Source organism: Aspergillus tubingensis, assembly GCF_013340325.1.
Source record: "Aspergillus tubingensis WU-2223L DNA, scaffold_5, whole genome shotgun sequence".
In the NCBI taxonomy this organism is placed as follows: domain Eukaryota; kingdom Fungi; phylum Ascomycota; class Eurotiomycetes; order Eurotiales; family Aspergillaceae; genus Aspergillus; species Aspergillus tubingensis.
In genome coordinates, this window is record NW_023336279.1 from 1,244,218 (window position 1) to 1,272,036 (window position 27,819).

Below are 27,819 nucleotides of genomic sequence, written 5' to 3' on the forward strand. Positions count from 1 at the left end.
TACATGGAACACAAACCCCCCCGACTACGGAGTACATATATCCTGAGATCCTCCCCGATCATCCTACTATATCATCCCTGATCTTCCTCTTCCTATCTCATCTGTGTATATCATCTACCTTCTCTCTTCTCATAAGGCCTCTCAAGTGTCTTCTCTCTCCGTCCCTCTTTTCATAATTTTCTCTACACGGTTCAACCAGTCATTGAACCTTAAGAGTCCTGAGGCCTTACCTCTCTCTCTCTTCTTCATACTTCAAGATCCTTCTCTCCTTCCCAACTCCAAAACTTACATCTTCAACAAGAAGTAACTGAATATGAAGAACTCAATCCCATCTGACGTGTGGGAGAGGAAGAAGGCTCTGATTGCCAAGTTATACAAGGATGAAGAATGGCCTTTGAAGCAGGTCATCAAGCAAATTCGTTCCGATGATTTCAACCCAAGGTGAGAAGAGGTTCTTGGAAATATCTCAAATGGGTTTCCACCGGTGTGCTAACTCTGCCTCCAAGTGAAACTCAGCTGCGGAGTAGATTGAAGAAGTGGAGGGTCACCAAGCCCTCTCGCCAGACACGCAAGAAATCCGACGACAGCCAACAGGAGACTACCGGAGATGACAGTGGTCAAGAAGATGCATCCCCAAAGGCCCAGTCCTCCACAGTCTCCCCTAAAGCACGCCCCCCTCTTCGCTCAGTCGCATCAGACATCTCTGTCACCGAACCGGAATGGTACATGGCCAATAGTGCATACACGCACCATGAGGACCTGCCTACTACAGTTTGCCTTGATGGACAAAACATTTCCAATGTGTGGGCTCCCATGATGAGCCCTTCCCAGAAGCAGCGGGATCCTTCCCACGCCTCTTCCGTGATGGTCCTTCCTAGCTCCAACTCATATGACTCACCGCACACGTCGCCATTGATGGACAGCATGTTGGCCAACCAAACATCAAGCATGGCGTCGCCTTTCCATGATCCTTCCTTTGCTGTCACCACGGACTGCATGCAAACACCCGCGACAACAGCTGGACCAATTCAGTGGTCAATTCCTCAGTGGTACTCGATGCCTCTTGAGGCTGGCAGTCCATTCTACACTGCGGCACCACTGAGCCCTCCTATCGATCCCGCCATGCACCTGATGACCCCACACGCCCAGACACCGCCGCCTTCTAGTATCGGGCGGCAACATATGGCCGACCTACACGAGGGGCCTCAGTCATGGAAGCGTGCTATGTCTGCTCCATATGTTCAGGATACCGCTGGCGGGCATCCGAGATTGGATCAGAAGGGCTCGCAAACACGGCCGCTTGACCGGAAGGCTTCTATCCAACCGAAGCCGGCTGGTCAACCCGCCGTGGGGATCGTGTCTCCGTCCGCTTTCTATCCCCATGGTCAACATCCTGCTATGTGTGCGCCCCTCTACCCGTACCCTGGACCTGAGCCACTTGTGCACAGGCCTCAGAGCATCGACTTTTAAGCATTACCAGGAGCACGTCGCTTTATTTGTGTGAAACTAATATTTTCTCATACTGGACCCTTGGTTTGCATACATTGGTCTAGTCACCTTGACACATTTTTGAGGTTGATCTATTCTTCTCACTTGTACTTTTTGCATCTCGTCTTTGCTGTTCACTTGAACCCTCACCTTCTCTTTGCTTGGACGCTGGAAAGAAGCGGGGACATTTGAAAATTACATTTTGTACACCAAGGAAACCGGCACTTGGATCATGGGGATACCTGGCGTATTGTGGTTGTGCCGAATCATGGGGTGGAGTGTGCTGATTTTGATGATATCCACGTTTGGGATCAAGGAGTTTGGAATTTTCTGTATTATTTTCCTTTGTCAGTCTATGTGTGCATGGGGTTAATGATGCTTGTACGGGCTATATCATATATATTGATGGCCAGATCGACTGGACGATCGGCCAATGAAGGACTGGTTCCCTCATACATGCCAACTATTTTATTATACAAGGGCGCACACACCGGCCTCCCACATTATTTATATAAAGTCAACTTAACAATATAATCCATTCATCTATCAACCGACGATTTCTGGGCTCATGCTGTAGAGTAAGGCAAAAGTAACTTGCCTAGGTACCGAATTGGGGAGTTTCCTCTGTCAGTTATCCGACGACGGACCTCGGCTCAACCCCCGGTGTGGGGAAAGCTCCCCCCCCCCCTTTGGGTCCCATCGGACCAAATGGATGTGTCCTGACCCCAAATCGAGACCGCAACTCCAACACAATCAATAGCCCCATCCCAAGACAGTCCACTCTCACCCACCCACTCACTCACCGTCTTTCTTTGCACTATTCCAACACTGCGCTTGTCCAGCTTCACCGTAAGAAACAGCACGGCCACCATTCAGTCGTCAGCATGCGAGCCATTCAAGTAAAAGAATATGTCAAGGTCGGTAACAACGAAGTGACCTATACTAGATTTGCCACTGCTCTACCACGGACAGATTGACTTACTCCCACAACACACAGGGGCCTCAGGATCTCCAAGTCGCAACCCTTCCCACGCCTTCCCCATCCGCAACGGAGTACCTGATTGAGATCCACTCCGCAGGTACAAATTTCTTCGACCTGCTTCAAATCCAGGGCAAGTACCAACACCAGCCTCCTCTACCCTGGATTGGGGGCGCAGAGTTCGCAGGTACCATCCTAGCCGTGCCCACCAAAGCGCAGTCCCCGCGATTCAAAGTCGGGGACCGAGTCTTTGGCGCTACACAAGGCGCCTACGCTACCCATATCCTTGCCCCAGAGCACACCCTTCTCCCTGTGCCGGCAGGCTGGAGCTTCGAGGATGCAGCAGGCCTCTTTGTCACGGCTCCCACCTCATACGGTGGTCTTGTGCACCGCGCAAACGTCCAGCCGGGCGACTGGGTCCTCGTGCATGCGGCGGCCGGTGGCGTCGGGCTAGCCGCGGTGCAGATTGCCAAAGCTAAAGGGGCGACGGTGATTGCGACGGCCGGGACGGAGCGGAAGCGACAGATTGCGCGCCAATTCGGGGCGGATCATGTCATTGATTATCGGGAGAAGAGCTGGCCGGAGGAGGTGAAGCGGTTGTGTGCGCAACATCGCTCGGGGAATGGGAAGGCCGGGGTGGACATCGTATATGATCCGGTCGGGATGATCGAGGCGAGCCTGAAGTGTGTGGCGTGGAATGCACGCCTTTTGGTTATTGGCTTTGCAGCGGGAAAGATCGAGAAGGTCGCGCTGAATCGTGTGTTGCTGAAGAATGTCAGTTTGGTTGGATTGCATTGGGGCCAGTATGCACGGTTTGAGAAGGAGACGGTACAGACGGTTTGGAAGGGGATCTTCGATCTTGTGGCGCAGGGCAAGTTCAAGGGTACGGCCTTTAAGGACGAGAGCTTTGTAGGATTGGAGAGCGTGCCTCGCGCGCTGCAGGCGCTGGGTGGCCGGGAGACATGGGGGAAGGTGGTGGTGAAGATTATCGACGATGATGCTGTTGCTGGAAAGAGTAAACTATAGAGTAGATACTGAAGCCTCTGGACTAGGCCCTGGGTAATACGGATTACATTAAGGATTGGAAGTGCATCTCATTCAACAGTAATTAATTCGCATTCAAAGATAACAAGCAGAGTGCATCTATCTAGATCAAAAGATACTATTACGCCAAGTATGTAGGTGCGCAAGGAGTCATGCTCTCGTAGCAAGGTTTAAACGCGAGCAACATGAACTATGAAGGCCCTAAGAAATTTCTCTAGCAACCTGAAAAAAGAAATCAAAACCGGAACCCCGAAGGGTCCCGACAACCCAGCTCCAGTCGGCCACAGTCACAAGACGTGACATGCGATGACTGTTCTCCGAGGTGGAGAGTCCTTGACGGAAGCTCAAGCACTCTGTTTGTCCAGCCCGAAGGCTGTGAACAGAGCTAACAACCTGGGACAGCTGGATTGCAAAGTTGCGATAGGGTGCCAATTCTCTTTCGATATGTGTGTTGGCGGTATTCCGTACATGCAGCACGATGGATCTTCATTACATGAAGCAGAAAAGATGACCTAGCACATTATAAGTCTCAATTGCTGCTGTCCAGCGTATTTGGCACTGCAAGCTGCCGTTGTTGTGGCTCTGACGGTGGGTGAATCGATTATCGGCTGAGCAGATGAAAAACAGAAGAAGCCGGCGCGCACGTGCTTGCTTTTTGTAGGCTCGCTTACTTAGCGATGAGTCATCATTGCCTCGCTTTCTTATCGGCATGTGACTTGATATGGCCGATAAGCATGATAAGGAGCCCATCCATTAACAGACAGCATCGCAACATATGCACCTTTCGCATCAATTCTTGGCTTAGCTTGTCCATGGGTCCCTGATGTGGCTTGCCCGAAATGGATCCTGATTGGATATCGACAAGACACGATACCATTATATCGTGGATGGGACAAGGCCTTGTGAACAAGGATGGTGGTGCCATCGTCCGAGATACCCGTGGAACAATCGACTGCAATCGTTTCCATCGACAATGAACCGGCTTTTCACTTCAGAAGGTGGGAGTGTAAGCATACAGACAGAGGGTTTACCATTGGGAGCCCATATTGCATCAATGCCCCTGAGTATAAGGCAGATGGATCCTTTGACGTTGCCAGTACCAGCTCACGGCAATCGCCGCTACGTCATAGCCATATCAGCGTCATCTTAGTCCAATTGCTCCACCAGAGTTTCCTCTCAGGCCCTGACTACGCTGCGTCTTCACTCGGCTTACCGGTTTTCCGGCTATCCGATAAACAGGCTTGGATTGGGGAGACTTTCAGGGTATAAGAATCCGCTCTATCGCCAGGGATCACCCGGCGCCTCCTTAAGAAACAGCCAAACGCAGCTAGTCTTGACCCCTCTCTCATTCAATGGCTCGTTTTCTCCTGAGACTTACACCCAACCCACCATTTCCCACTTTTTCGCTGCAGCGCCATACATCTCTCACGTCGGTTGCGAGAATGTCTACATCGTCGAAATCTTCCAAGTTCAGTCATCTTCCTCGGGCCTCGTCTGGACCTTTGGTGTGCCCGTTTGAGGTACGGTCTCCTGAGAGAGTTATGCGTAATTTTATTGTTGACGCAGATGTAGGGGAGAGATGCGCTGCAGTCATGCCAGTTCAACAAAGGCTCGGCGTTCACGGAGGAGGAGCGCAGAACATTCAAACTTCATGGTCTGCTTCCTCCCAACATCCAGACCCTCGAGGAGCAGGTTCAGCGGGCGTACGAGCAATATAGCAGTCGAGATAATGATCTGGCCAAGAACACGTTCATGGCTAGTATGAAGGCGCAGAATGAGGTTCTCTACTACAAGGTAACATACATATTGACCTCCCGCGTGTGTTTAGAAAATTCGAAGACGACCAGCGAACTAACGTATATTAAAGTTGATTGATACCCATCTCAAGGAGATGCTTAGCATAATTTACACTCCCACTGAAGGCGATGCAATCCAGAACTATTCTCGACTGTTCCGGAAGCCAGAGGGCTGTTTCCTGAACATCAGGGACCAAGACAGGATTGACGAATGCCTTTCCAACTTCAGTCGCGGCGAGGAAGTCGACTATATAGTCGTCAGCGATGGCGAGGAGGTAAGTTGGACATCAGCATGCACTCCATGTACGACATGTCTAACCAGTCACAGATCTTAGGAATTGGTGACCAAGGCGTTGGCGCCATCTTGATCTCGGTTGCCAAATTGGCCCTTACCACGTTGTGTGCTGGGATACATCCAAGCCGGCAATTGCCGGTGGTCCTAGACTGTGGTACAGATGTATGGCAGCAACAAGTATCAATCAGGCAGGTGCTAATCATCGAATACAGAATGAATCACTTCTCAAGGACGAGCTATACCTGGGCCTGCGACAGTCGCGCGTTAGAGGCGAGGAATATGACCAGTTCGTGGAAAAGTTTGTGGAAACGGCTCGAAAGAGGTTCCCCCGTGCATATATACACTTGTGAGTAGTCAACGTTGCATAGGAACTCTCGCAGCCATCCATCTTGAGCTTTACTGACGTCATTTAGCGAGGACTTTGGCCTTCATAACGCCAAGAGGATCTTGGATAAATTCAAATCGCGTATTCCGTGCTTCAATGACGATATTCAGGGAACTGGGTGTGTCACTTTGGCTGCCCTGTTATCCGGATTCCACGTGGGTGGTATCAAGTTAGAGGATGCTCGTGTAGTCGTCTTCGGATCTGGATCAGCGGGCACTGGCATCGCGGAGCAGCTCGCTGATACCATCGCGACTGAAACACACAAATCTAAAGAAGAAGCCTCGAAGCAGATATGGTATGGAAATGCATCGGGTTGTGGAGTTCCTTCGACCCTACATTTACTGAGTTTCTGAATTTAGGTGTCTCGACAAACCGGGTCTTCTGGTCAAATCTCTTGGAGATCAGCTGACGCCAGCCCAAGTACCCTTTGCGCGAGACGACAAAGAGTGGCCTGATGCAGATTCGCGCGATCTGCTTTCGGTAGTGAAGAAGGTGAAGCCGCATGCCTTGATTGGTACATCCACTAAGCCAAACTCTTTCACCGAGGACGTGATTCGAGAGATGGCGAAGCACGTCGAAAAGCCAATTATATTCCCCCTCAGTAACCCGACTCGGTTGCACGAGGCACAGCCTGAGGACATCAATCGTTGGACTGATGGCCGAGCTTTGATAGCCACCGGCAGTCCTTTCCCACCCGTCGATCGCAACGGAGGAAAGTATGAGATAGGTATGTGCTTTTCCCACTACGTAGCGAAGATAGGATCATCCCAGCTGATGCCTGGTTCCCTTGATCTTGCAGCGGAATGTAACAACTCGACATGCTTTCCCGGAATCGGATTGGGCGCAGTTCTGTCGCGAACACGAACGTTGTCCAACAAGATGCTTGTGGGTGCAGTCAAGGCATTGGCAGCGCGGTCACCGGCACTGCAGGATCCCGACGGACCACTTCTACCTGACGTCAAGGATGTACGCGAGCTTAGCGTCGACATCGCCAAAGCAGTTATTAAGACGGCGGTCGAAGAAGGGCATGCTCAAGAGGAGGGAATTCCCGCGAATGAAGATGAATTAGAAGAGTGGATTCGGGCACAGATGTGGGAACCCGTGTACAGGCCCCTTGTGAAGCCACAACAACAACAACAATGAGGAAAGGTAATTTCCCAGAAGGGGGCTGTGCACTCCAAGCCGAGCCAGGCTCGGTTGTTCGGCACCAGGCGGAGTTGATGATGAGGCTCTGTCGGAGGTCATCAGATAACTCATTAGTGGATGCATACCAAATCTTGTTGGAAGACATAAGTATCACAGGATGACCTCTTAGATTCCAGATGATGATTGAATGAATTCAGCCATACGCCACTAGGTGGCGAGGACGAGGCCAAGAAAATAAGCTGCTCGTGTTCAATAAGGCTGTACTACGAAGGCAGATGATAGGAAAGTAAATGCAAGAACTGCTGAGTAAGGAAGGCTATTAAGTAACTAGTTTTCCATCGTAGGATCCGAGGAGACAAGTAACTAATTAGTCCCTGAATTGGACTGTTGAATGGGTTTGGGTAGCATTGCCACTTTGAGGCGCAGAGATAGCGGACCCAGGGATCTTACTTTGTATTACCTTCCACTCAGCCACATGTTACCATGCATCTGAAGATATGCAGGGTCCATTTGATGCCATCCCTCTATTCTCAATACAGCAGAATTCCGAACTCCTACCCTTGTGTTGTGGAGATCAACCCAACGGGGCTGCATGCATAGCGGAAGCTTAATCTCTGGTGGGGAGTTGGTGCTCGGCAAGTCTCCTTTCATCAGCAAAAACTCTCAGTCTCAATGCTGCTGCGCCTTTATCCTTCTCAAACTCTTACTCAGAGAGAATCTCTTTATCATATATTAATCCTCTCTCTTCCTCTTTGTCCTGCTCTGACGCCTGGATTATTTATTCACCTTCTGCAGCACCAAGCAGACAGACAAACACTGTTACGATAGTCACTGGACCTCGGTTATCGATCTTCTGCAGTGCACCGACTTGCAGCTTGTGTTACTTTGACGAGCACCCTTGCATGGTTGTGTTGGCGTGCAACAAAGATTCTTTTTACTTCACTTAACCCCGCACTATCCAATTTCATCTGTTATGAAGATAATATCAGTTGCCACTGCGCTGGCCCTCTTTCTCATCACCCTTGTCACCGCACTCAGCATTCCGCCTGCAACCCGAGATGCTACTCTCTCCGCAGATTCTTCATCATTGTTGGATCTAGTTAAGCGGCGTGGGGGCGGTGGCGGGGGAGGGCGCAGTGGAGGAGGAAGTGGTGGTCGAAGTGGTAGTGGAGGGAGCAGCAGTAGTAGCAGCAGCAGTGGACGCACAGGGAACAGCGGAAGTAGTGGGAGTAGCTCAAGAACCAGGTGAGTAAACGTCAGTTGATTGGAAAGAGAAGACATTGAGGCTAACAAGCTCCACCAGCTCTTCAAGCAATGTCGGGGGCACATCCCGCAGTGGTTCTGGAACCCGTCCGGCGTATGGAGGTGGCTACTACTACGCAGGTGGTGCCACTGCCCCTTATACAGCAGGGGCACGATCACGTTTGGGGTTGACGCCTTTTCTATTGCCAGCGGCCATTGTCCCTCTCTACTTCCCAGGCCTTTGGTTATATGGGGCATACGTCTACCCTTACAGCTATCACTACCACTATATGAACGATACCTCGCACAAAAACGAGTCATTACCCGTGAACTGCATTTGCCAACAGTACTTGGAATGTGGATGCGATGAAAATAGTAACAGCACTTACTATGAGTCCTTATTCAATGGAACTCAACCTAGGAATACGAGCGTGGCCAAGGTGGTTGATGTGAACGGCACGGAATCAATCTATATCAACGGCACCCTGGCCAACGGGACGACTGCCGCCGATTCGGCTGCAACTCACTTTGGTGTTCATGGATCTGGATATTGGATGATGGTGGCCGTGGTGGTGGGCATTGTATGGACGTAGTTGGTCCTGCTCTTACTAGAGACGAGTAAGGTGCCCCCAACCGACCACATCATTCATAACCTTTATTATGTTATTCCTTCATTGGACTGCGCTCTTTTTACCACTACAATAGTTTTAGACGATCCGACAGCAGATGATACCCATGTGCTTGGCGTTGAAGTTAGAAGAATGGCTATTAATATCATACTGTCTCATTCCATTCCATTCCATTTTGATTTATTTTTGGTGTTCGGCTTTGCAAGTTTGCAGAGCCCAGGTCGGACTCCACTTGCAACAGATTAATTAAATTGTGTGTCCCTTGAACCCCCACCCTCGATCCTGCACTCATCATCCCCAATCATCGCTTCATCCATGTCAGTCTCGATCTATTGCCACGAAAGCACCTGATGATCTTGCCTTTCCCACGGGTCAAGGGATGAGCTTAAAGGTTAATTACGCAGAACCGTTGCAGCCTCTCCACCGGGATCGTCATCTCAGCCATGCATATACATCGCCATCCTGATTGAGCTGGCCACGTTTCAAGGTCCTCCCGCAACAAGGGTCTAGAAGCTCGTCTTCAAGGCCCAGATATGCAATCTTTTCACGCCTCATTCGGGTTTCATCCGCCACCCAATGATCTGGACGTGTCTCCCTGCTGACCGGATCCACTGGCGATGACCCTCCCTCCAAAGGTACGTAGCAAAAGTGGGCACGGCAGGCTGCCCCATCAGACATCTGTCAGATCTGACTCCTCCTTTCTTCCCCTTGGCAGCTCCATTGTCTCTCAATCCAGCCCGTCTGTCTTTCCCTTTTCCCCCTATTCTTCTTCTTCTTCGCACCTTCTTCCTGAGCATTTCTAACTGGAGTTCACCAGCTGCGCTGTCGCTCCTTCTTCATACATACGCAAACCACCAGAGCTGCCATTCCTTCCAGCTCCATTCGCTCTTTAGACTTCTTCAAAATCATCAGCTACTAGCTATCGTCTCTATCAAGGTTCCATAGAGCGCCAGTGCTTTCCAACGCTATATAAACATCAACATCAATACTTCAGCCTGGTTTCTCTAGTGCATACTACACGTCCGCGTGGCATATCGATCCCAGTCAGCGTTCTGATTCGCAAACCATATACATACGCAGCCAATAAGATGTATCTCTCCAAGGTCCTTCTCGTTACCTGTGCGGCCTTCGCCCCGTTCGCCTCTGCTGCGGTGCAGGCTGTACCTACAGAAACACCTGTGCCCGTCTCAAGCACGCATGTCGCATCCACGCCGCTGACACCAACTCCGACCTCCATCTCGTCCAGCCCCCTTCATACAGCCAGCAGCACTGCTGTCATCATCAGCAGCAGTAGCAGCGCCAGATTCCATCCCAGCTCTTCTGCTTCGCCAAGCCATATGGCAAGTTCTAGCCGTCGTGTCTCTAGCTCCGCCATTTCTAGCTCCGCCATTGCCAGCTCCTCAGCTTCTTTCACCAGGTCATACATCACCAAGGCATCAGCTCGCCCGACCACCACGACATCGACCGACGCGGACTCAAAATCGAAGTCAAACTCTGGTTCGGACTCCGAATCCGCTACTGCGGCTGCAGCATCTGCTACTCACTCGGGCGCCGCCGCTCCGGTCGTCCAGCTTTCTGGAGGTATGGCTGCTGGGGTCCTCGCTGCTGCAGGATTTATCATGCTCTAAGATACCCTGAGTGGACTGCTATCTTATGGTCATGCCTCCTGGGTAATGCCAGAGTGGCGTGGATAGCTGTCTGCACGAAGTTTGAGAAGCGGAGGGTGATGTGGCAATGAGAAAGGGACTCTTAACGACAACCCGCTGAGAAGAAGCATCCAATATATGTACTATCGACAACTATGACTTTGAGCTCTCCTTTCGGACAGTAGTTCCCTCTCGTGTGTTCTCTTTTCATCGTGTTTTTGATCCATCAAGCCTTGCATATGTCCATTCGACGGGTCGGCAGCATTTGCTCATCTGTCTGATATGTGACATTAGTACCTTGCACATTCTTTATTTCCAAATTCATGCAAATGCTTATAATTGACTATTTTTTCCCTTCTGTTATCTTTTCCTTCTTCCCTTTACTGGAATGCACATAAGTATCCCGGTAATGTTGCCTCTTCCAGCTCTCTGTGAGGCTTCAGTCCGCAATGACGCAGCGAAGTAGAAACTCAACAGTTGGGTCTTGCCTCAGTCCAGCGATGTTTGCTTGATCCATATTGGAGGCTGAGCTTATCTAATCTCTTCCCAGACTGGACCACCCTCTGTCTTACGCTGTAAAACCTTTTCTTGGTATTATCCCTGCTGCTCCGTTACTCGTCCGAAGCAGGATCAGAAGCGCCTATATAGCAAAGGTGAAGAGTAAAAGTGAAGAGGGAGACACTGCTGGGCACTGTCGTAGACCTCCCTACCTTTGACTCGACCAATGCCAACATGCTTGACATGATAGCTGAGAATGTACACAGCGGAATAAAGAGGAAGTGAGGCTGACAGGTTACAATCGCATCATTGCGACCAATATCTGATTCATATGAACGAAGACAAGACACGAAATGCAGCTGGGATAATATACAGGGGAGATATAATGAGAGATGCAGGATAGAGGAAAGAGACAGAGAGGAAAAGAGGGGACAGTAATATAATATCGCGTTACATCGAGAACAGGCATATCCTCCAGACTTAAAACTATTGATCCTTGAAAGTCGCCTCGTACCTCTTTCCTCTGAAAGCCCAAACACCCCAGTTACCGCAGGACACGTCATGGGGATCCAGATCGTTGAGATCCCAGCGCAAACTGCGGAAAACGTTCTCACCGGGTTCGAGCAGAATGTCGAATTCACCAGCACATTTCTCGTTGACCCAGTTGATATCACGTTCCATATCCCACTGCGTGTAGCCCGTGCTGATGATGGGGACCTTGGTCTCGAGGAGCTGCGGGAGCGTTTCCTCCCATTCGTGGGAGCTGGCCGGGTGTCCCAGACCCGGGTGGAAGAGCATGAAGCAGTCCAGATAAGGATCGAAGGGCTGGAAGTACTGCGCTTTGTACATTGTGTGGAAGTAGTCAACGTACGTGGTAATCTTGAACTGTCCTCCAAGTCTGTCCTCCACAATACCACCGAAGGGATTCTCGGAGGTGCGCTCGGGTAGTGGGAATTCATCATCCCGGTTGGCCATACTCTCCGGTCCGATGAAGATCAGATGGATCAGGGAGCGCGGGAAAATGTAGCTAAGTTGAAGCCAAACTTCGCGCGGCAACGAGGACTCGGCGCGAGCTCCCAAAATGAATATGCGCACGGGAGGAGCCTTGAGTCGTAGTCCTTGGATGTCAACGCCCTCACCGGTCTTGGGAGGGTGAAGGGTGTACCGGAGCGCTGAATACAGCCAATAGGTTAGCTGGCGAACCTACAAGACGAGAGAGAGAGAGAGAGAAAGAGAGAGATTGTAACTTACCGCTGACACTCTTGAGACCCTCCACGGTAAGCCTGCCTTCTTTCCGGACATTGTAAGGGCTCAGCTCATGCAAAACACTTCCAATTGTGAGAGGGTAGGTGAGCATTCTCGTTACTTGTCGCATGCTTCGATCATCGTTGATCGCCTCGAATTCTCGTGTGTACAGGAAAGTGTCCCAATTCGTCATGTTAATGACGAAGTTATCGTCCTGCAGTCCGGGGTACGAGAACTCCGGGAAAAACCGTCCGGAGTGTAGATCATGATCGTCTTCATTGATCTGTCGAATTGTCTCACAAATCTCCAGATGGGCCTCGAAATCATCCATCCAATGGCCCTCGGAGCAGTAAATCGGAACACCGCAGTCGGGACATTCGAAATGAGAGTGCGCGGGAGGCAAACTCTCCGAGGTCAACTGGCTCTTGCGCGATTCGGGATCGTGGGGGGACAGGGGCAAACGAGTCTGCTGATGGCTCGGATGGGGGCAGAAGGCGTTCTGCTTGATAAAAGCCGCACGCTGTCGGATTGCAGCTGCTGGAGACTGGGAGAAGGAGTGAAACAGGTTATTCGGCTTCAGAAGTGCCCGGGCCTCTGGCGAGGCGGCAGATGTGGCAGATGTGGCCTTCTGCACAATCGACTTGACATTTTGCGATGCAATTGAGGAGGCCGACAAATTGGACGATAGAGTATTCTGTCGGATTGGGGCTTGTATAGGCCTGGACTTAAAGGAAGCACTGCTCCGAGAGCTCAAGCTCCGCACGCATGAAGCGGGAAAGCCGTATCCCCCTCGCCTTGGACTGGCGACTTGATGCCAGCGAGCCACAGAGTTCTGGGCAACAGCCCTTCGCCGGAGCACCTGCAGACAGCGCCCACAAGTATATTCGCCGGTCATTGTGGGTGCAACGCGACGCTTGAACAGGACTCTTGCAGTAAAAAGTGGCTTGATTCTCCCACGCGGCGGCGGTCCTTTTCGCCCGCGTGCACGTGATTTCACCCGGCCGGTCCCCAGAATTAGTACCTTAAGTTACGAGGGAGTGAGTAAAACTAAAAGATGAATAATAGCAAAGGCACGGATCCATTGGGTTCTAATTACATAGGTAGAGACAGTCCGCTTGCGAACCCCAAGTCAAACAGTACCAAGTTAGAAGATGTCCTCGCAGGCGCTCCAGTCGCCGCTCTCGCGACTCGTCCAGTATTGTCCGTTGTGTGCCCAATACTCTTCACCAGTGACCGGGCACTTGGCCCTACTGAACCATCTGGGCTTATACTCCTCGCCTTTCGTCTCTCTTTCTCTCCGCTTGGCGCGCTGCTTCTCCTCCACTCGATGTTTCTCCGTGGCGGCTAAATCATACTCACCCTCCTCCATCGCACGCTGATCGGGTCGAAGTCGTGTGTCGGTAGGTGGGAGACACTCCTTGAGCCCTTCGGGCAAAGCGTTCAGAGTGATGACGAATGGTGTGAGGTTGAATGGAATCCCGCTCGGCCGATCATGGCTTTGCCAGACCAGGAACGTCTTGGCCGATTCAGGATCCTGGCCGGAAACTGTCGCCTCGAACCCTGGGGTATGGCGCGCGTAGATCTTATCGTTCCATCGGCCACCGATACTCCACTTGGGCGACCCATCCCGATCCACGACCTTACCCGTCACCTGATATGCGGATGAAGCCTTCCAGCCCCTTGGTTTGAAATCCAAATAGCAAACTTCGCCTGTGGTCCAATTCTTGATTTCCATCAGGCCGTAGTTGTCCACTGTGGGGCTACCGGTGATAATGCCAATAACGGAAGATGTGACCTTCTTCCAGGTATACAGCTCCTCTCCTCCAGATGCTGGCCGTAGCTTTAAAAACCATGTCCCTAAAAGGTTAATGTCGAACGACTTTCCGTAAAACTTGGACTTCAGAGCAGACTCGCCCTATGAGACAAGATGTCAGCGTCAATCACATGTCCAAAAGGACGCACGCATCTGAAACTTACATAGTAGTCCCACTTTGGCGACTCGGCCCAAGCAGCACCAATCGGGGGATGATGGCTGACTTGTTCGACAAAGAACCGATACCCTTTGTCCGGCCGGACATATTCGAATGTCTCCCCAAGAAGAGGATTGAACGGTTTAGCAACACGGCCAATCGTAGAAGCATATTCACTTGCAGCATATGCAGCGACATACACCAGACGCTCCATGGAATCGGGTCGGTCCGCTGCAACATCAAGTAGATCTGCGTATTCCAAGTCCTCGGCCACGCGTTGAAGCAGGGATGTAGGCTCATTGAAGGATACCGGGAGAGTCATCTTCGTCATATCCTTCCCGATCATTGACTTCAAAATCCCCTACAAGCAAACACATGTCAGCAGCTACATACGATTTCAATGGCCAAGAGGGGTAATAACATACCCAGAGCGAAATCTTCGGTCTATTGTCGTAATCCATCTTCAGTCTCTGCCGGATGGGTTCTTCATATCCCTTGAACGAAGGCACAATTTCAGATCTCTTCGCGGTTCGGAGCTCATTGGTCTCCTCCAGAGGCTTCTGTTCGCCGTCCTCCGAGCCAGCAAGTTTCTCCACCTCAATTTCTCCGGAATCAATGGCATCGAAGAACTCGTCTTCATCCTCAGACTCCGAGTCATAGAGAGTGCTGATATTGGACATAGCCGACTTCCTACGACGAAGAGTACCTCTAAGTTCTCGATCTTCGAATTCTGGCGAGACTTCTGCTGGCTCCGGCTCTTGAGTCTCGAGTTCGACATCGGCAACTTCTCCACTGGCAACCTGCGCGCGCGACGGAGCTTTACTGACTGCACGGCTCGTGGCTGTTGACTCCAACGCTTCCTTCAACGCCCGCTTGGTACGCTTACGTTTTTCCTCGGATTCGCCCATTCGTGACTGGAGCTCCTCATGTTCCTGAGCGATCCTTGCCATGCTTTCCTCCCACATCTTGCGCAAGTATGCCTCCCTATTCAAGCGATACTGCCAATACGCATCACGGTCCCGAGATATCTTCAAAAGGCTCTGCACTAAGCCTTGTAAACTACTCACAGCTGCTTCATAAGCAACTAAAGCCTGATCAACTGCTGGATCGGAGAGTGATGTGGCAGGATTCTTTGACTTTTCCGCTTGCAGCGAAGACGCGACATTGGCAAGGATGTCAAGCTGGAGTTTCGTTGACTGGGCAGTGATGTTCAAAGCATCTTTGTCCGTGGGCTGCATATCATGACTGGACGCATAGTCCTCTTCGTCATCGCCGTCAATATCTGGCGCCGAGGTCACATGGCTCAGCACCCGATTGACTTCATTTGGTGCAGCGGCGTGCTCCATTGACCCGTACAAGGAGCTTTCTTCGTCTTCGGGCGCGCTCCCTGCGGTTGTGTGGGACGCGTACGTGCTGAGCCGTGTGCCACTGCTACTTGGTATATTGATGGAAGGGGGTGCAAGGCTCTTCACGTTGGATCTTGGAATAGCTGAACTTGGAGAGTCGGATATGGTCTCGGACAATCGGCCTTCCACTTGCTCAATCTTGGCCTGGCGAAGTACTTCAGCATGTTTCGATTGACGCTTCTCTTCCTCCTTCGCCTCATCCTTGGCCCACTGTATGGCATTGTTTAGAGTCCAGAACCAACGCTTTGCCTCGACAACGTGATTCGCCTTGAGATGATATTTGACGGATGACTTTCCATGAATCTCGAAACGGGTCTTGTCCTGCGCATCCATATTGAGCCTAGCAATTTTCATATTGATCGCTCCTCGGCAGGCGGAGCCCGCATCATCTGCAAAGAAACCAGTCAGCTATGGCCAAGAAACAACTATATAGACCGGCAAGCATCATACCTTGGTGTTTATAATAGCTCAGCACACCATCTTCTAGAACGAACCATCGCAATTTATAGCCACTTGTATAATTAGTCCATTTCTTTAGATAACCCCTCATTTCACGAGCTTCCTTGCCAGCAAAAGGCGCCTCGCTACCGCCTGAGCGACCAGGCACACCTTGAGCTGCGCTGGTGCCGAGAATGGCTTTTTCCTGTATGCCACGTTGTGCGATGACTGCTGCTGGAGATTTCTTGACGATCGCACGGGTCTTGTCATCTTTAGTCACATCCTGAGGCAATTTCCCTTTCTTGTCACGACGGAAGGGATCCGCTCCATGCATCAATAGGATCTGAATCAGTTGTGTGTCCTTTTTCCTTGCCCCCTCATGCAACAACGTGCCCCCAGACTGGGCAGTGGCAGGGTCCGTTACCAAATCTAAACTGTTGACATCGATGCTGCCCTCTACACGGGGCTCTTCGAGCGCCTTCTCCAGTTTTTCGTATTCTCCTTGAGAAACGAGCGCTTGGATCTCTTGGGTCTTGACGTCAATGAACAGTGAGCGAGCTAGCTGAAGTTGCTGGAAGATTTCTGGAGTGCGCGCAATATCAAGAGCTGTTTGGCCGTTGTAATTTATGATCGAATCGTTAATAGAGGGTTGGTTTAGCAGTTCGCGAATCACTGGACCTCGTCCAAGCTGAGCAGCCAAATGAAGAGGTGTATTGCCCTCCCGATCACGCGCGTTTATGTCAAGGTCCTGGCTGGAGGACAGCACGAATTCGACAACTTGCGGCTCAGCGCATTGAATCGCAAGGTGTAGAATAGTTGTCCCAGAAAGGGCATTTGCTCCCTGCGGCTCCTTGGTCTCTCTGATGGCTTTCGAAATCGCATTCGTGTCGCCGCTCCGTAAGATCTCGAATAGACGAAAAGTCCGGACTGACTGATCTAAAGACATGCTACTGGTCTGGGCATGTGATATGGAGGGTAGCTTCTCAATGTTATCCCCGCTTCTGTGAGGGCCCGCGGGCTCTTGTGACGGTTCAGCAGACATGGGACGTAGGTTTGGCTCTTGAGGGCGTGTACTTCGGCGGCTGGAGCTTCGGGTAGCTGGAACTCCAGATATGGATGGAGTACTATTGGCAAGGGAAGACGTGGCGGATTCGGAGGAGCCACTATCGCGAACGACCGGCTCTTCACGGTTATCCTTCGACCTATCGCGGTGTAAAAGCGCCAGCGCCAGGGAACTTCGAGACCGTTTGTGTCTGGGAAACAGTATGTTATGTTAGCGAGCGAAGCGCCCAAATCGCGGGGCAACCCCAGGTTTCAGGTTGGGCAAGAGAGCTCCTTATGTTCTGGTCGGAGGTTGAATTCAAGAACAACCTAGCGATTGCTTATGGTTCATCCCAGGACCCACGCACAAGTAAGATAGCTGAAGGGAAGATGGGTATGGCTTGCGGTGATTCAACCACGAGGTCCCGGGGAACCGAAGCGGCAGAGAGAGTTTACTCACCCTTCGCCCCTTTCCGTCATCTCTTGCTGGCCTCCAACACTTGTCTAAATCCGGAACTAGCAGAGGTAGACCGGATAATTATCTGCAGGGTACCAGGCAAGCCAAAATAGAAGTAAGTGAAGGCTTCTGGACTGGTTGGCGTACAATTTTCGTGACTAGTCGCAAGAAATGATGGAGGAGATGGTGATGACGATGTTCTTCCCGCGCGTGGGCCAAGACGGATGGGTTTCACTACCTCCGGAGTAACTACGCGCGATGGTCTCAGCAGGCGAAAAGGGGCTCTCTCTATAGTTACACTGTTCTCTAATAAAACAGAGACAGAAATCTCTGTTGACATATATTGTACAGAAGGTGTGGTCCCGACGGCTTGGTTCCAATGAAATGCACTAGAACAGTCACCTCGTCTCTCCACTAACCAATACAATGACGCTGCCGAGCTGGCGCTTCAAATCTTCCTTGTCGACATCATGAGTATCCTCAACCTCTCCCCACATATCGGTCTGCCACCTGACTTCTAGGCTGGATGCCTCCGCTGCTTCCTCAATGCCGAACCTCTCGCGGCCCGGTCGTTGCACCTCTCGAAACGTCTCACTCCATTCAGCGACCAGACGGACTGCAATCAACAAGCTCTTTGCGGCCAGTATTCCTCTCTCCAGTCCGGCCAGATCGTAGGCCTGCAGACCAGAAATCCACTGCAGAATAATGTCCTTTGTAGCCTGAGGCTGAGAGGCTGGTAATATGCTATCGGTGTCGAGGATAGGCTGGATGTCCACGCCGGGCCATACTTTGGTGCTCAAGAAGGCAATTGTATCTTGAGCGACCCGAATTTGGGCCTCTCGGAGGCTTTCCGGTTTCTTCCCATCGGCATCCACTTCATCAGCAGCGTAAGCGTTCTGCTCCGGCACCCAACACAACAGGGTGTCCGTTTCCAAATACCGCATCGCTGTTTTCAATATTTGATCTCTCGTGGTAGTTTCGCCTCGAGCATCTTCTGCGGCAATATCCGCTGCACGGGCGGTCAGAGAAGTTAGAGGGATGAGGTGGTTCTTTAGCGCTTGCTGGGCAGTGGTCATGACATCCCACTCCAGCGCTATCGCATGTGCAAGATATGGCTTCGTTGACGGTATGGATAAAACGTCTTTGGAAGGTGTCCGAATAGGGCGTGTGTCTAGCAGGACCTGATAGTCCCCATCTGAGAACAAAACATGTCAGCGCAAGTGTCCCATGTAGACTGATCGCAAGAGAAGAAATGCGTACCTGGCTTCTGCTTAACATCAACATTCTTCCAGAATCGCTTCTTGAGCACGGATGGTTTTCCTGGCAGCGGACGTTTCTCGGTTTTCTGGTGCAAGGCCGCATCTTTCTGTAGTAGCTCTGGGTTGGCAGATGTAGGTGAAGGGGCCTTGGGTGGGGGGCCATGAGTAGTAATGGGATGAGCAATGGCGGACTTCAATGCTGAGGCACTGATAGAACGTGCAACAACATGTTGACGTTGCGCACCTCTGAAGACCGCCTGCCGCGAAATAGCCGTAACGGCCCGATGAAACGCGGGCATCGCCTCTCAGTCAAATGATCGAGCGAATACAAAGGAGTTGGTTCAAACAATGATATGATCTATTTGGCGTGGCTCCTCCTGGAGTTCTAAAGATCCTTCAACCAAATTTCTGCGTCTTTTCTCCTGTGAAGCGGACCGATTGGTAAACCGGAGGTTTGAGCTTGTTCGTAAGCCGTATTGCGGAGAACTACTAGTCTCCGATTGGAACGCCACATGCGCCACAGCTCCGCCACATACCATCTTCGCTGGTCGCTGCATTGAAGCAATGATAGATGATGAAGACAACAGAATAGAGGTGGTTCTGCGGTTCACCTGCTTCTTTAGAGGGCTGTATACCGATCGTCCTCGCGACAAGCAATCAAAAAATACACCGTCAAGAGCGAACAAAAGGTAGTCATGATACGGAGCGAGTGAAAAGAGACATAATATGTATGTGCATCAGTTGCATTATTTACGACGATGCCTGGCGACGCCTATCTATAAACGAGACACCTAGACTGGTCATACATCGCATCGCACCCATTTCATAAGCACAGCACGTTTCAAACTGATCATTTTGATTGCATATTGAGCATTAAATATTATGCATAAAGTGTACGAAGGAGATTAAACCCAAATCGACAATGACGATGAGAACACTCCAGCAAAATTTTCCCACATGTAGAGTCTAGGGGTAGGAAAGCAGAGAAGGATGGAAAAAAGGAAAACTGAACATACAGGCGGCAGTGAGGGAAACAGCACATTAAGTAACCATGCCAATTTGGATAAGAAAAGATCCGCCCACGCTTTTATAATTTACAGAACTCAGAAGGCTTGAAATAACCAGAGTGTCCAGGATTGGAAAGGTTGTGTCAGGTACTGGTGTTGCAGACCCAAACAACAACCACCAATCAAGGAGCGAGAAAAGGAGAGACACAGGGCAAACTTTGGATGGAGGAGTCAATCCGAGCGTAGGAGGGATATTTTTTTCTTGGACGGGGCCGTGCGTGCAACAGGATCGGTCCATTAGATCGCGAGGAAAGGGTCAAGTGAAAATATAAAAATATTTGTGCAAAGAGAAATTATACATCAACTGAAGGCCATGGGAACCCTAATCTCATTGTTCCCAATTTAGCGTCATCAAGGCATCTCGTCGTAATAGTGTATCGTGCAACCGAGATTCTAGAGCGATTGCTGGAAGGTCGCTGGGATATCAAAGGCGAGCTTCAGTAACCAGCAGGACAGGCACGCCCGGGGTGCGAGCAGTCGCTGAACCACGGACACGATAAGAAGGTTGGCTCAAGGTAAAAGCAAAGGCATTTAGTAATTTGACATATGTCCACACACCGCGCATGTGGGCTTCATTGAGTTATGTAACTCGGGTAATAAGGCCGTTTCATACGGTCCGTGTCCGTTCGCTTCTTCATCCGCTCCGCGTCATAATCATCAGCACCGTCTCTGCTACCCCATGTGGTCTGAAAAAATAATAGTTCGGTTAGCCAATCTGAGTCGGATAGCAAGGAGTAGTTATCGTTCAACAAGGCCAGATGTTGCGTGAAAAGGGAAGAATCAGAGGCCAAAAAATAAGACGGAACAAGTGATAGCCACCACTAAACGCGGACAGCGAAGCACAGATGATAAGAGGGAATGAGACCAATAATGAGGAAAGAAACCCGGAAAAAGCGACAAGCAACCTAAGAAAAAAGTGGAAGGCCGGAGTGCAGAAAGAAATCGGAAGTAGAAATTAAAGCGATGCAGAAGGCAAAATCGGGTTACCAAGATGGGGAAGGCCGTGGGTGGATACAGGGAGGGCGAGGATGAGAGGTGAGGCCCACGGCCAATGCAATTGCATGATGGGAGGGGTTGGGTGTCGAGCACGGAAGCAGGCCAAGGGCTAGAGCCCACTTCCATGCTACAAGCGTCGCCCAAAGATACTAGGCTGCACTTGCGCATGCACCCTCTGTAGAAACGAAACAACGGAACAGAACGCATGTTGTGTTGGGGTACTGCAACTTACCACATTCAGAGTTAGCACGGCGTATATTTTAATAGCTCCGTGGAAATAGCCGAAGAGGATGGACACCGGCAAAAGGATAACATCAACCGGGTAACGGATGTAATGTCCGAGAAGTTTGATGAACTTGCTAATAAACATCCACAGTCCGAGAGCTTGCATAGCTAGCGCGTGCGTATCATTGTCCCAAGAAACCGTAGCCTTGTGACATAGTATAAGGAGCAATAAATCGCCGAGGAAAGCTGGCGGCGAAAGCGTCGTCAAGTGAACAGCGTATGCGCTCCAAGGCTGGCGACTAGTAATACAGTAAACCAAGCGTTAGCGTGCGGATCAGACAGACATTTACAGTAAGCGGCCTAACGAAAAAAAAAAAAAAAAAAAATTTTTTTTCACAGTCGGATACCAAGACTAGGAACGACCCAGCCTTCCAAGGCCGACGGCCAGTTCCTTATGCCTGTAGAAAGATCTGGGAAATGACAATCGGAATGAAGGGAAATACCATCCAACGGCGTCGTTGACCAACGATGTGGGAGGCAAGCAGGGTTTGTGAATGAAAGGCCATTCGATAACAGGAGATAAACACTCATCCCAGTGTGCATTGTACGCACGCTCACCAGACAAGTCAGATAGGGTAGACTTACTACCAGATGTGTTTTTCGTGGAACATGCTTGTAAGGTTGCTCCTCCAGTTGCTTCGGGACCAGCGCGCGCACTGCTTGAGAAACTTGGGGTTGTCTTCCAGAGTTGTCAAGACCTCCGCTTCAGGATGATATTGCATATAAGTCTCCCAGCCATGCGACACCATCCAACGGGTAATGAAATTGTCGTCGTCTGCGTTCAATTGGTACTTTCCGAACCACCATTCTTCGTTGGTAAATCCATACGTGAATCCCTCATTCTGAAGGATATCTGTTCTGTATGCGACTGTCCGGCCTGACATGCAGGGAAGTCCACCGTCAATATGCGTTGTTGCCGCACAATCGAAGTTTCTTCGTTCCAAGTAAAGTGCACCCAGAAATCCCCATATGCGTTGAGAGAATGATGGCGAAACAGCCCGTCTCAGACGTTGACAAGTTACCACACCACCGAATCGCTCATCCTTTTCGAAAGGTGCTAGCATCCAAGGGAGGACTGTGCGTGGCCAACTCACGTCATCATCTGCGAAGACCGTGATAGTAGTCTTGACTTCAGGGATCGCTCTAGTCATTTGTCGGCGCTTGTTGGGGTGAGTAACGGTGAACAAGCGGATTCTTGACTTCGAAGCGGGCATCAAGCTCAGCATGTTCTCAGCTTTTTGTCGATTCGCTTCAATGGTGACCAAAAGGAGTTCGTAGGGCTGAGTGTCGAGAATCGTTCTTATGGTTTCCACGAGTTCATCACCACATCCCTCTAACGTTGGTAAGATAACCGTTACATCTTGGGCAGTCAACTTCGGATTCTCCGGCGGAGGAATTGGTTTGAACGTCCAGAAAGAAAAGAGATTCACAACAAGACGGAAGTAGCGATACAAACTATATATCAGGAGAGTTAGCTAGAGAAATTCGATACAATCAGATGTCCAATCACTGGTGATACATCAAAAGTAAGCTTCAGGCCAGTTCAGGTCAATACTAACAAGAGGGCAATAAATGCTCGCATGAACGGAAACTCCATGATTGAAGCAATATGATCAGGCCTAGGATTACACTCCTCAAGCCAATTGATTACTTCGGTCGCTATAGACTTCACTCCGAATATCGTCCCCGATCTCTCGCCAATGCTGGATCAAGCTACAGACACCGGGACTGGCACTGCGCACTGTGCTCACAGGGGCGCGTTATCGGGGGATAGAGAAAATGACGAAAATGCTGGGCACCGCTCTGCCAGCATAAAAGTTTTGTTGATAATTGACAAGTTGAGGAGAGGAGAGATAGAGAGAATATGGGTATATGGTCTCCTAGTAGGATGAACAGGATAGGAGGACGGAAGTAGAGGCAGAGAAAGAGAAAAGAAAGGAAGAAAAGAAAAAAAAGATAGAACAGGATGAACGAATGTCTGGGTATAAAGATAGCCCAAGACCTCGTCAGGAAGTTCTAAGAAAATGAAAGACCAGCTCTGAGGTCAATTGGCTTCACAGAAGATGAGAATGCCTATGGGCGAACATGCAACATTGGGGATTCTTATTTGTTGCAGATGGAGTCGATGGCACGGAATGGCAGGGAAGGCACATGTTCAAGTCCGGCATCCAGACAATGGATTGAGCCAATCCCTAGAGAGAAATATAAATAAGTTACTTGTGGGCTCCAGTTCCTTTGTCATTTTGAGTGTCATGCAGGTGTATTTTTGCCTCGTGCGTCAGAGACCCTGGATCTAGATGGACTGATGGAGGATAATGCGGGTGGAGAAAGGATTGGCGGCGGTCCATGCAGCTACTGTGCAGTCCACTGCAGTGACATGGGCCAGAGAGGGTGGAGACTGCTGATGGTGTGTGGGTGTGTTTTCTAAGGCTAAAGTAGGAGCTAAAAGCACGTTAGTGGGCGTCTCCGAAATTCGCAGTGGTTTAACTGTGTTGGGGCCTTTGGGGGTGTAGTATTCCGTACTAACCGGTCCGTCCTAGTACCTCCTTAGCACTATCTAGTCCACTCTGTTCTGCGCATCCTGCCCGGGACGCTGTAGACTTCCTAAACACGAGAGTCATTATTATGGAGTAGGCCCAGTATCTCCTCGTACTAGCCACCTCTCCTTAAGGTACTTTTACCAGAGCGAAGCTTGAGTAGAGAAATGCCTCCCTCCTTTCCACTCCACCGTCCATGGTCATACACACACACACACTTTCCTCCCCTGCAACAGGATGATACATTCTCCATCTTCGCTTTCTGGACTTACTTCCCCTCTTTACTTCTTCCTTGATTTCTATTTTTCGATTTCTTATTAACTTGGTTTATTCTATCATTCTGTTTTGTTTCCTTTTCTTTTCTTTTCCGCCTCTTTCCTTCCCCGGTCAAGGTGGACTGAATAGATGGAAAGGGGCAAAGTATACAGAGTCATACGCAAAAAAACCCTAAATGGGAATAAACAAAATTCATAATCATTTAAATATCGGATATTGAGAAAAATGACCAAAATGAAAATAGTAAAAATCAGACGGAGAAAAACAAAAAACGAAAAGGGAAAATAAAAAAAGATTGGATAAACCTAACATAAAATCATCGGTGGCTCATTCATCATTCCCGATGGGCAAGTGACGCCGATGAGCCGACAGGCAAAATCACCTAGATAATACTTGGTAAGAGGTGGTGGGGGGGCAGAGTTCGTTTGTCGGCTGGATGATCAACCAACAAGGATAAGAAAAAAAAAAAAAAAAAAAAAAAGAAAGAGGAAACGGGGAAAAAAAAATCTCACTTGTTTCCGAATTCCATGCGTAATTTAACGTCTATGTGAAGAGAGATAACATGCTCCCCCTATTGAAGCATTACCATTAAATCCGAATTAACATGTCAAGCTTGCTATCATCATGATTTCCCGGGATTTTCAAAGAATCAAAGGAGAGAATGGCCGCTACCGAAATTGAATCAGAGCTGTTCCATACATGACAGTGACGACATAGTAATTTCTTCAAATCATCATTCGAGGAGTCTGATCCTGTAACAACAACATACAATTTCTAATTCTATCCAGGTGCAGATTGCTGCTGCATACTACCTAGTGGCATTGGTGAGAACTAAAATAGCCAACATAGCAGACCATCGGCCTAGACAAGAAGCTCCGATCGGGAAGAAAACGAATGGGGAAAAAGAAAATAAATGAAATAGTTGTCAGAGAGGACAACAAACCTTTCCAGAGGTCGGAAATTATGTGGAAATAATTGAGGTTACTAGTTTACATATTCCCATCTCACCCTCAGGATTCTTTTCTTATTATGTTGAGGGCATCAAGATAGTGGTACTCGCAACTAAAGGGGAAAGAAAGGCATTTGTTTTATTCATGGCACATGGCTTCTTGTTTTTCTTTTTTTGTTAATTTCTTTTTAGCCCCTACCGATCAGCACAGCTCTTTGAGCCTCCCAAGCCCATAATAATATTGAAGGTCAGCCGGACAAAGTTATGTTAACTATGGTAGACTAGGCGATGATACTGCGACCACGGAAATGGAAAGGGAGAAAGATAAGCACCCATCCAAAGTTCTTCGGGAATTTTGAGATAAAGGTTCCTAGGAAAGAGGATGACCCGAAGACCGAATGACCATTTCTCACCACATTCCAGACGTGAATCTCTTCATCTTTTCGTACTTACTTAGCATCTCTAGATGGTAGTGGTAGCTTTCAGCCATTAAATTACAGGCCAAGTACAGAATCTCGCATTTTGGAATCCCACTTGTTGCAAAAGGCGAACTATCTCAAAGCGAAGAAACGGTAATAGCTATGTAACAAAATACACTGAACGGGACTGCGTGCCTCGCTAAGCAATTCCAGCTACTGCGCACTAGGCTACAATTTTGTCAACAGGTTGTCACACACGCACACCATCCCCCATGCCCCCTCCAATATCGAGGGCAGCTGTCCATCGCGGAGAAAACAGATAATTGCCTAGAAAATCTTAATCCATGGTGAAGTTCTACTTGACATTGAATTCATTTTGGTATACATGGAATAAGTGATACTTGGAAAGGGCGAAAAGCGAAGAACGGGCCCCCCTAAACACCACTGACAGTGTGCTGGGGAACTTTACGCACAATACAGAATCGGTGGTAGCTATGGCCTCATTGGCCTCAAACCAAAAACGTTCAGGTTAACGGTGATCCTAGCGGCGATCTCCCAACCCCGTCTCATTAAAGCCCACTACCTGCACTCGTTGCCTCCCACAACCAGTCGCCCGCTAAATAAGAATGGATCACGAAGCTTGGGTGGGGTTTAACATTAACAAATGCTGCCATAGGCTGGAGGTAATACGAAGTCGAGACCATTCCCCAGACAGTGACACACCACTGTCTCTCAGCTAGTAATGTCATGACCCATAGCATGGTCGGCTCCGAGAACATGCATTTATCAGCTGAAAGTTAATCCGAGACAGAGGTCTCTGGCCTACCAAATCAGAATATGGCTATCAACTCTGAGCCATGATGATATTTTTGAGTAGCTGGAATTTATCTGTACGCTGTAAGGTATATCATTAAAAAGTTCCCTTGAGTCACAGTCCCGAGCAGTCATGTGCTTCGGAAGATCACATTGACATAGCTATTCACTTTTTCCGGAGCACAGCTCCTGCACATGTGCTCTTGTACAAGAATGCTGGTGTTGCCTCACAATTTTAACTCGCGAAGTTACTGGGGCCGCATATGACCAAAGCGGCATTTTTATGGGCTCTTCGGCCAACCGTCCCTCCCCACCCGGTAGACACGGAGTTCCATATGCAGCTTGTGGCTTGCTTAGTAGATCTCAGATATCTATGGAGGTTATGCGTCTCGCTTGCTAACGATCGACTTCTATCTCGCCATCAACCGAATTTGGAGTAATAGCCATGATTGGTGTTCGACTGGTCTTAGCAGCCGTCGTGGGACTATGATTTGGACAGTTATTATGTGAATCCTGCCAGTAGCTCTTCACTTACGTACACTGACTGACACAAGAGTACCCTACTCAGATAGCTTAGGCGTAACCAACAAATACTACTTTAGCAGTAGTACCATGGACGGATTAAGGGCATAGAGAACCAAACCGTGTAGTAGTACTTAGTAGTAGTAAGTTGACTCTCGGGCTTCTCAACCAATCATCTATGGGACCGCTGTAATCTCTTCGAGAGCATGGATAGAGACAATAACTCCACATACACACGATTAGCATCGCTAGTAACAATGAACGTGCGGCCCGAGCTCTATTTCCCAATAAAGACTTGACTCGCATGGTAATATGTCAATGTTATCTTGGCATCGAGGACGCGTGCTGATGGAACCACGGCCAGCCATCATACGGGCTGCTCCTTCGCAGTTATTGGTACAGATAACCCACCAGCCTTAGTGGCTGCAGATGATAATCAACCCTCCTGCAAGTCACCTTAAACGGCTATGTGCCCCAAGGCTAGGCCGGGGCTCCTCCACTCAAGCAGTGCTACACCCTACCGTCCGGACTAGAACGAGGTTCGGGATTCTAAGCTAAATGATCACCTAACTAGCAATAAGCAGCTAGCAGGAAGATGGTGAACACACTCTACATGATGTAGTATGTCAACGTGCATACAATACCATAGTAAAAATCTCACAGATTGTTAGTTCTATTCTCCGTAAAGAGACTCATATTGACCTAAGGACAAGGAGAATATTGATGCAATTGCCTAAGGGGTTCAGATGGGGAGTTTTCCCCTTACTACTTTGGGAAGGTGAGGTTCTATTGTTCCAATATACTGACATAGATTGATGCGCAATTTACATGTGGTATCTTTACAAGGGTTCATATTAAGCACTATCGGTCTCCATGCTTCATATGGAACTGCTCCGTCTCGATCCGTTCACCATAAGCTAGTAGACTAGACTATAAACAAGGCGACGTTGCATTGCTTTGACAATTTCCTAATTGTATTCCGTCTTCCTCC

The 27,819-nt window shown here is 49.6% G+C and overlaps 8 protein-coding genes across 8 annotated transcripts; 5 read left to right on the forward strand and 3 right to left on the reverse strand.

Annotated features, from left to right (window-relative positions):
* Positions 1-313: 313 nt before the first annotated feature.
* On the forward strand, positions 314-1,470 carry AtWU_03741 (meiotic recombinase Dmc1; the record flags this gene model as incomplete). The annotated part of the gene is made up of 2 exons (XM_035498853.1): positions 314-441; positions 507-1,470. 2 exons carry the CDS (start codon positions 314-316, stop codon positions 1,468-1,470), a joined length of 1,092 nt encoding a protein of 363 aa, XP_035354746.1.
* A 902-nt stretch (positions 1,471-2,372) lies between these two features.
* AtWU_03742 (NADPH:quinone oxidoreductase family protein) lies at positions 2,373-3,493 on the forward strand (the record flags this gene model as incomplete). Its single annotated transcript, XM_035498854.1, has 2 exons — positions 2,373-2,405; positions 2,486-3,493. 2 exons carry the CDS (start codon positions 2,373-2,375, stop codon positions 3,491-3,493), a joined length of 1,041 nt encoding a protein of 346 aa, XP_035354747.1.
* A 1,460-nt stretch (positions 3,494-4,953) lies between these two features.
* On the forward strand, positions 4,954-7,130 carry AtWU_03743 (NAD-dependent malic enzyme; the record flags this gene model as incomplete). The annotated part of the gene is made up of 8 exons (XM_035498855.1): positions 4,954-5,031; positions 5,084-5,305; positions 5,379-5,582; positions 5,636-5,764; positions 5,815-5,948; positions 6,016-6,282; positions 6,347-6,714; positions 6,787-7,130. 8 exons carry the CDS (start codon positions 4,954-4,956, stop codon positions 7,128-7,130), a joined length of 1,746 nt encoding a protein of 581 aa, XP_035354748.1.
* A 976-nt stretch (positions 7,131-8,106) lies between these two features.
* On the forward strand, positions 8,107-8,968 carry AtWU_03744 (uncharacterized protein; the record flags this gene model as incomplete). The annotated part of the gene is made up of 2 exons (XM_035498856.1): positions 8,107-8,378; positions 8,437-8,968. The coding sequence occupies 2 exons, from the start codon at positions 8,107-8,109 to the stop codon at positions 8,966-8,968; spliced, it is 804 nt and encodes a 267-aa protein (XP_035354749.1).
* A 1,124-nt stretch (positions 8,969-10,092) lies between these two features.
* Positions 10,093-10,632, forward strand: AtWU_03745 (putative extracellular serine-rich protein; the record flags this gene model as incomplete). The annotated part of the gene is made up of 1 exon (XM_035498857.1): positions 10,093-10,632. The coding sequence occupies one exon, from the start codon at positions 10,093-10,095 to the stop codon at positions 10,630-10,632; it is 540 nt and encodes a 179-aa protein (XP_035354750.1).
* A 1,002-nt stretch (positions 10,633-11,634) lies between these two features.
* Positions 11,635-13,288, reverse strand: AtWU_03746 (putative mRNA processing protein (Mss51); the record flags this gene model as incomplete). Its single annotated transcript, XM_035498858.1, has 2 exons — positions 11,635-12,320; positions 12,400-13,288. 2 exons carry the CDS (start codon positions 13,286-13,288, stop codon positions 11,635-11,637), a joined length of 1,575 nt encoding a protein of 524 aa, XP_035354751.1.
* Positions 13,289-13,537: 249 nt separating this feature from the next.
* AtWU_03747 (oxysterol binding protein) lies at positions 13,538-19,263 on the reverse strand (the record flags this gene model as incomplete). Its single annotated transcript, XM_035498859.1, has 7 exons — positions 13,538-14,308; positions 14,371-14,724; positions 14,789-16,158; positions 16,220-17,460; positions 17,709-17,752; positions 18,125-18,900; positions 18,966-19,263. The coding sequence occupies 7 exons, from the start codon at positions 19,261-19,263 to the stop codon at positions 13,538-13,540; spliced, it is 4,854 nt and encodes a 1,617-aa protein (XP_035354752.1).
* A 1,340-nt stretch (positions 19,264-20,603) lies between these two features.
* Positions 20,604-22,909, reverse strand: AtWU_03748 (glycosyltransferase family 2 protein; the record flags this gene model as incomplete). Its single annotated transcript, XM_035498860.1, has 4 exons — positions 20,604-20,717; positions 21,260-21,551; positions 21,898-22,767; positions 22,872-22,909. 4 exons carry the CDS (start codon positions 22,907-22,909, stop codon positions 20,604-20,606), a joined length of 1,314 nt encoding a protein of 437 aa, XP_035354753.1.
* Between the last annotated feature and the right edge of the window lie 4,910 nt (positions 22,910-27,819).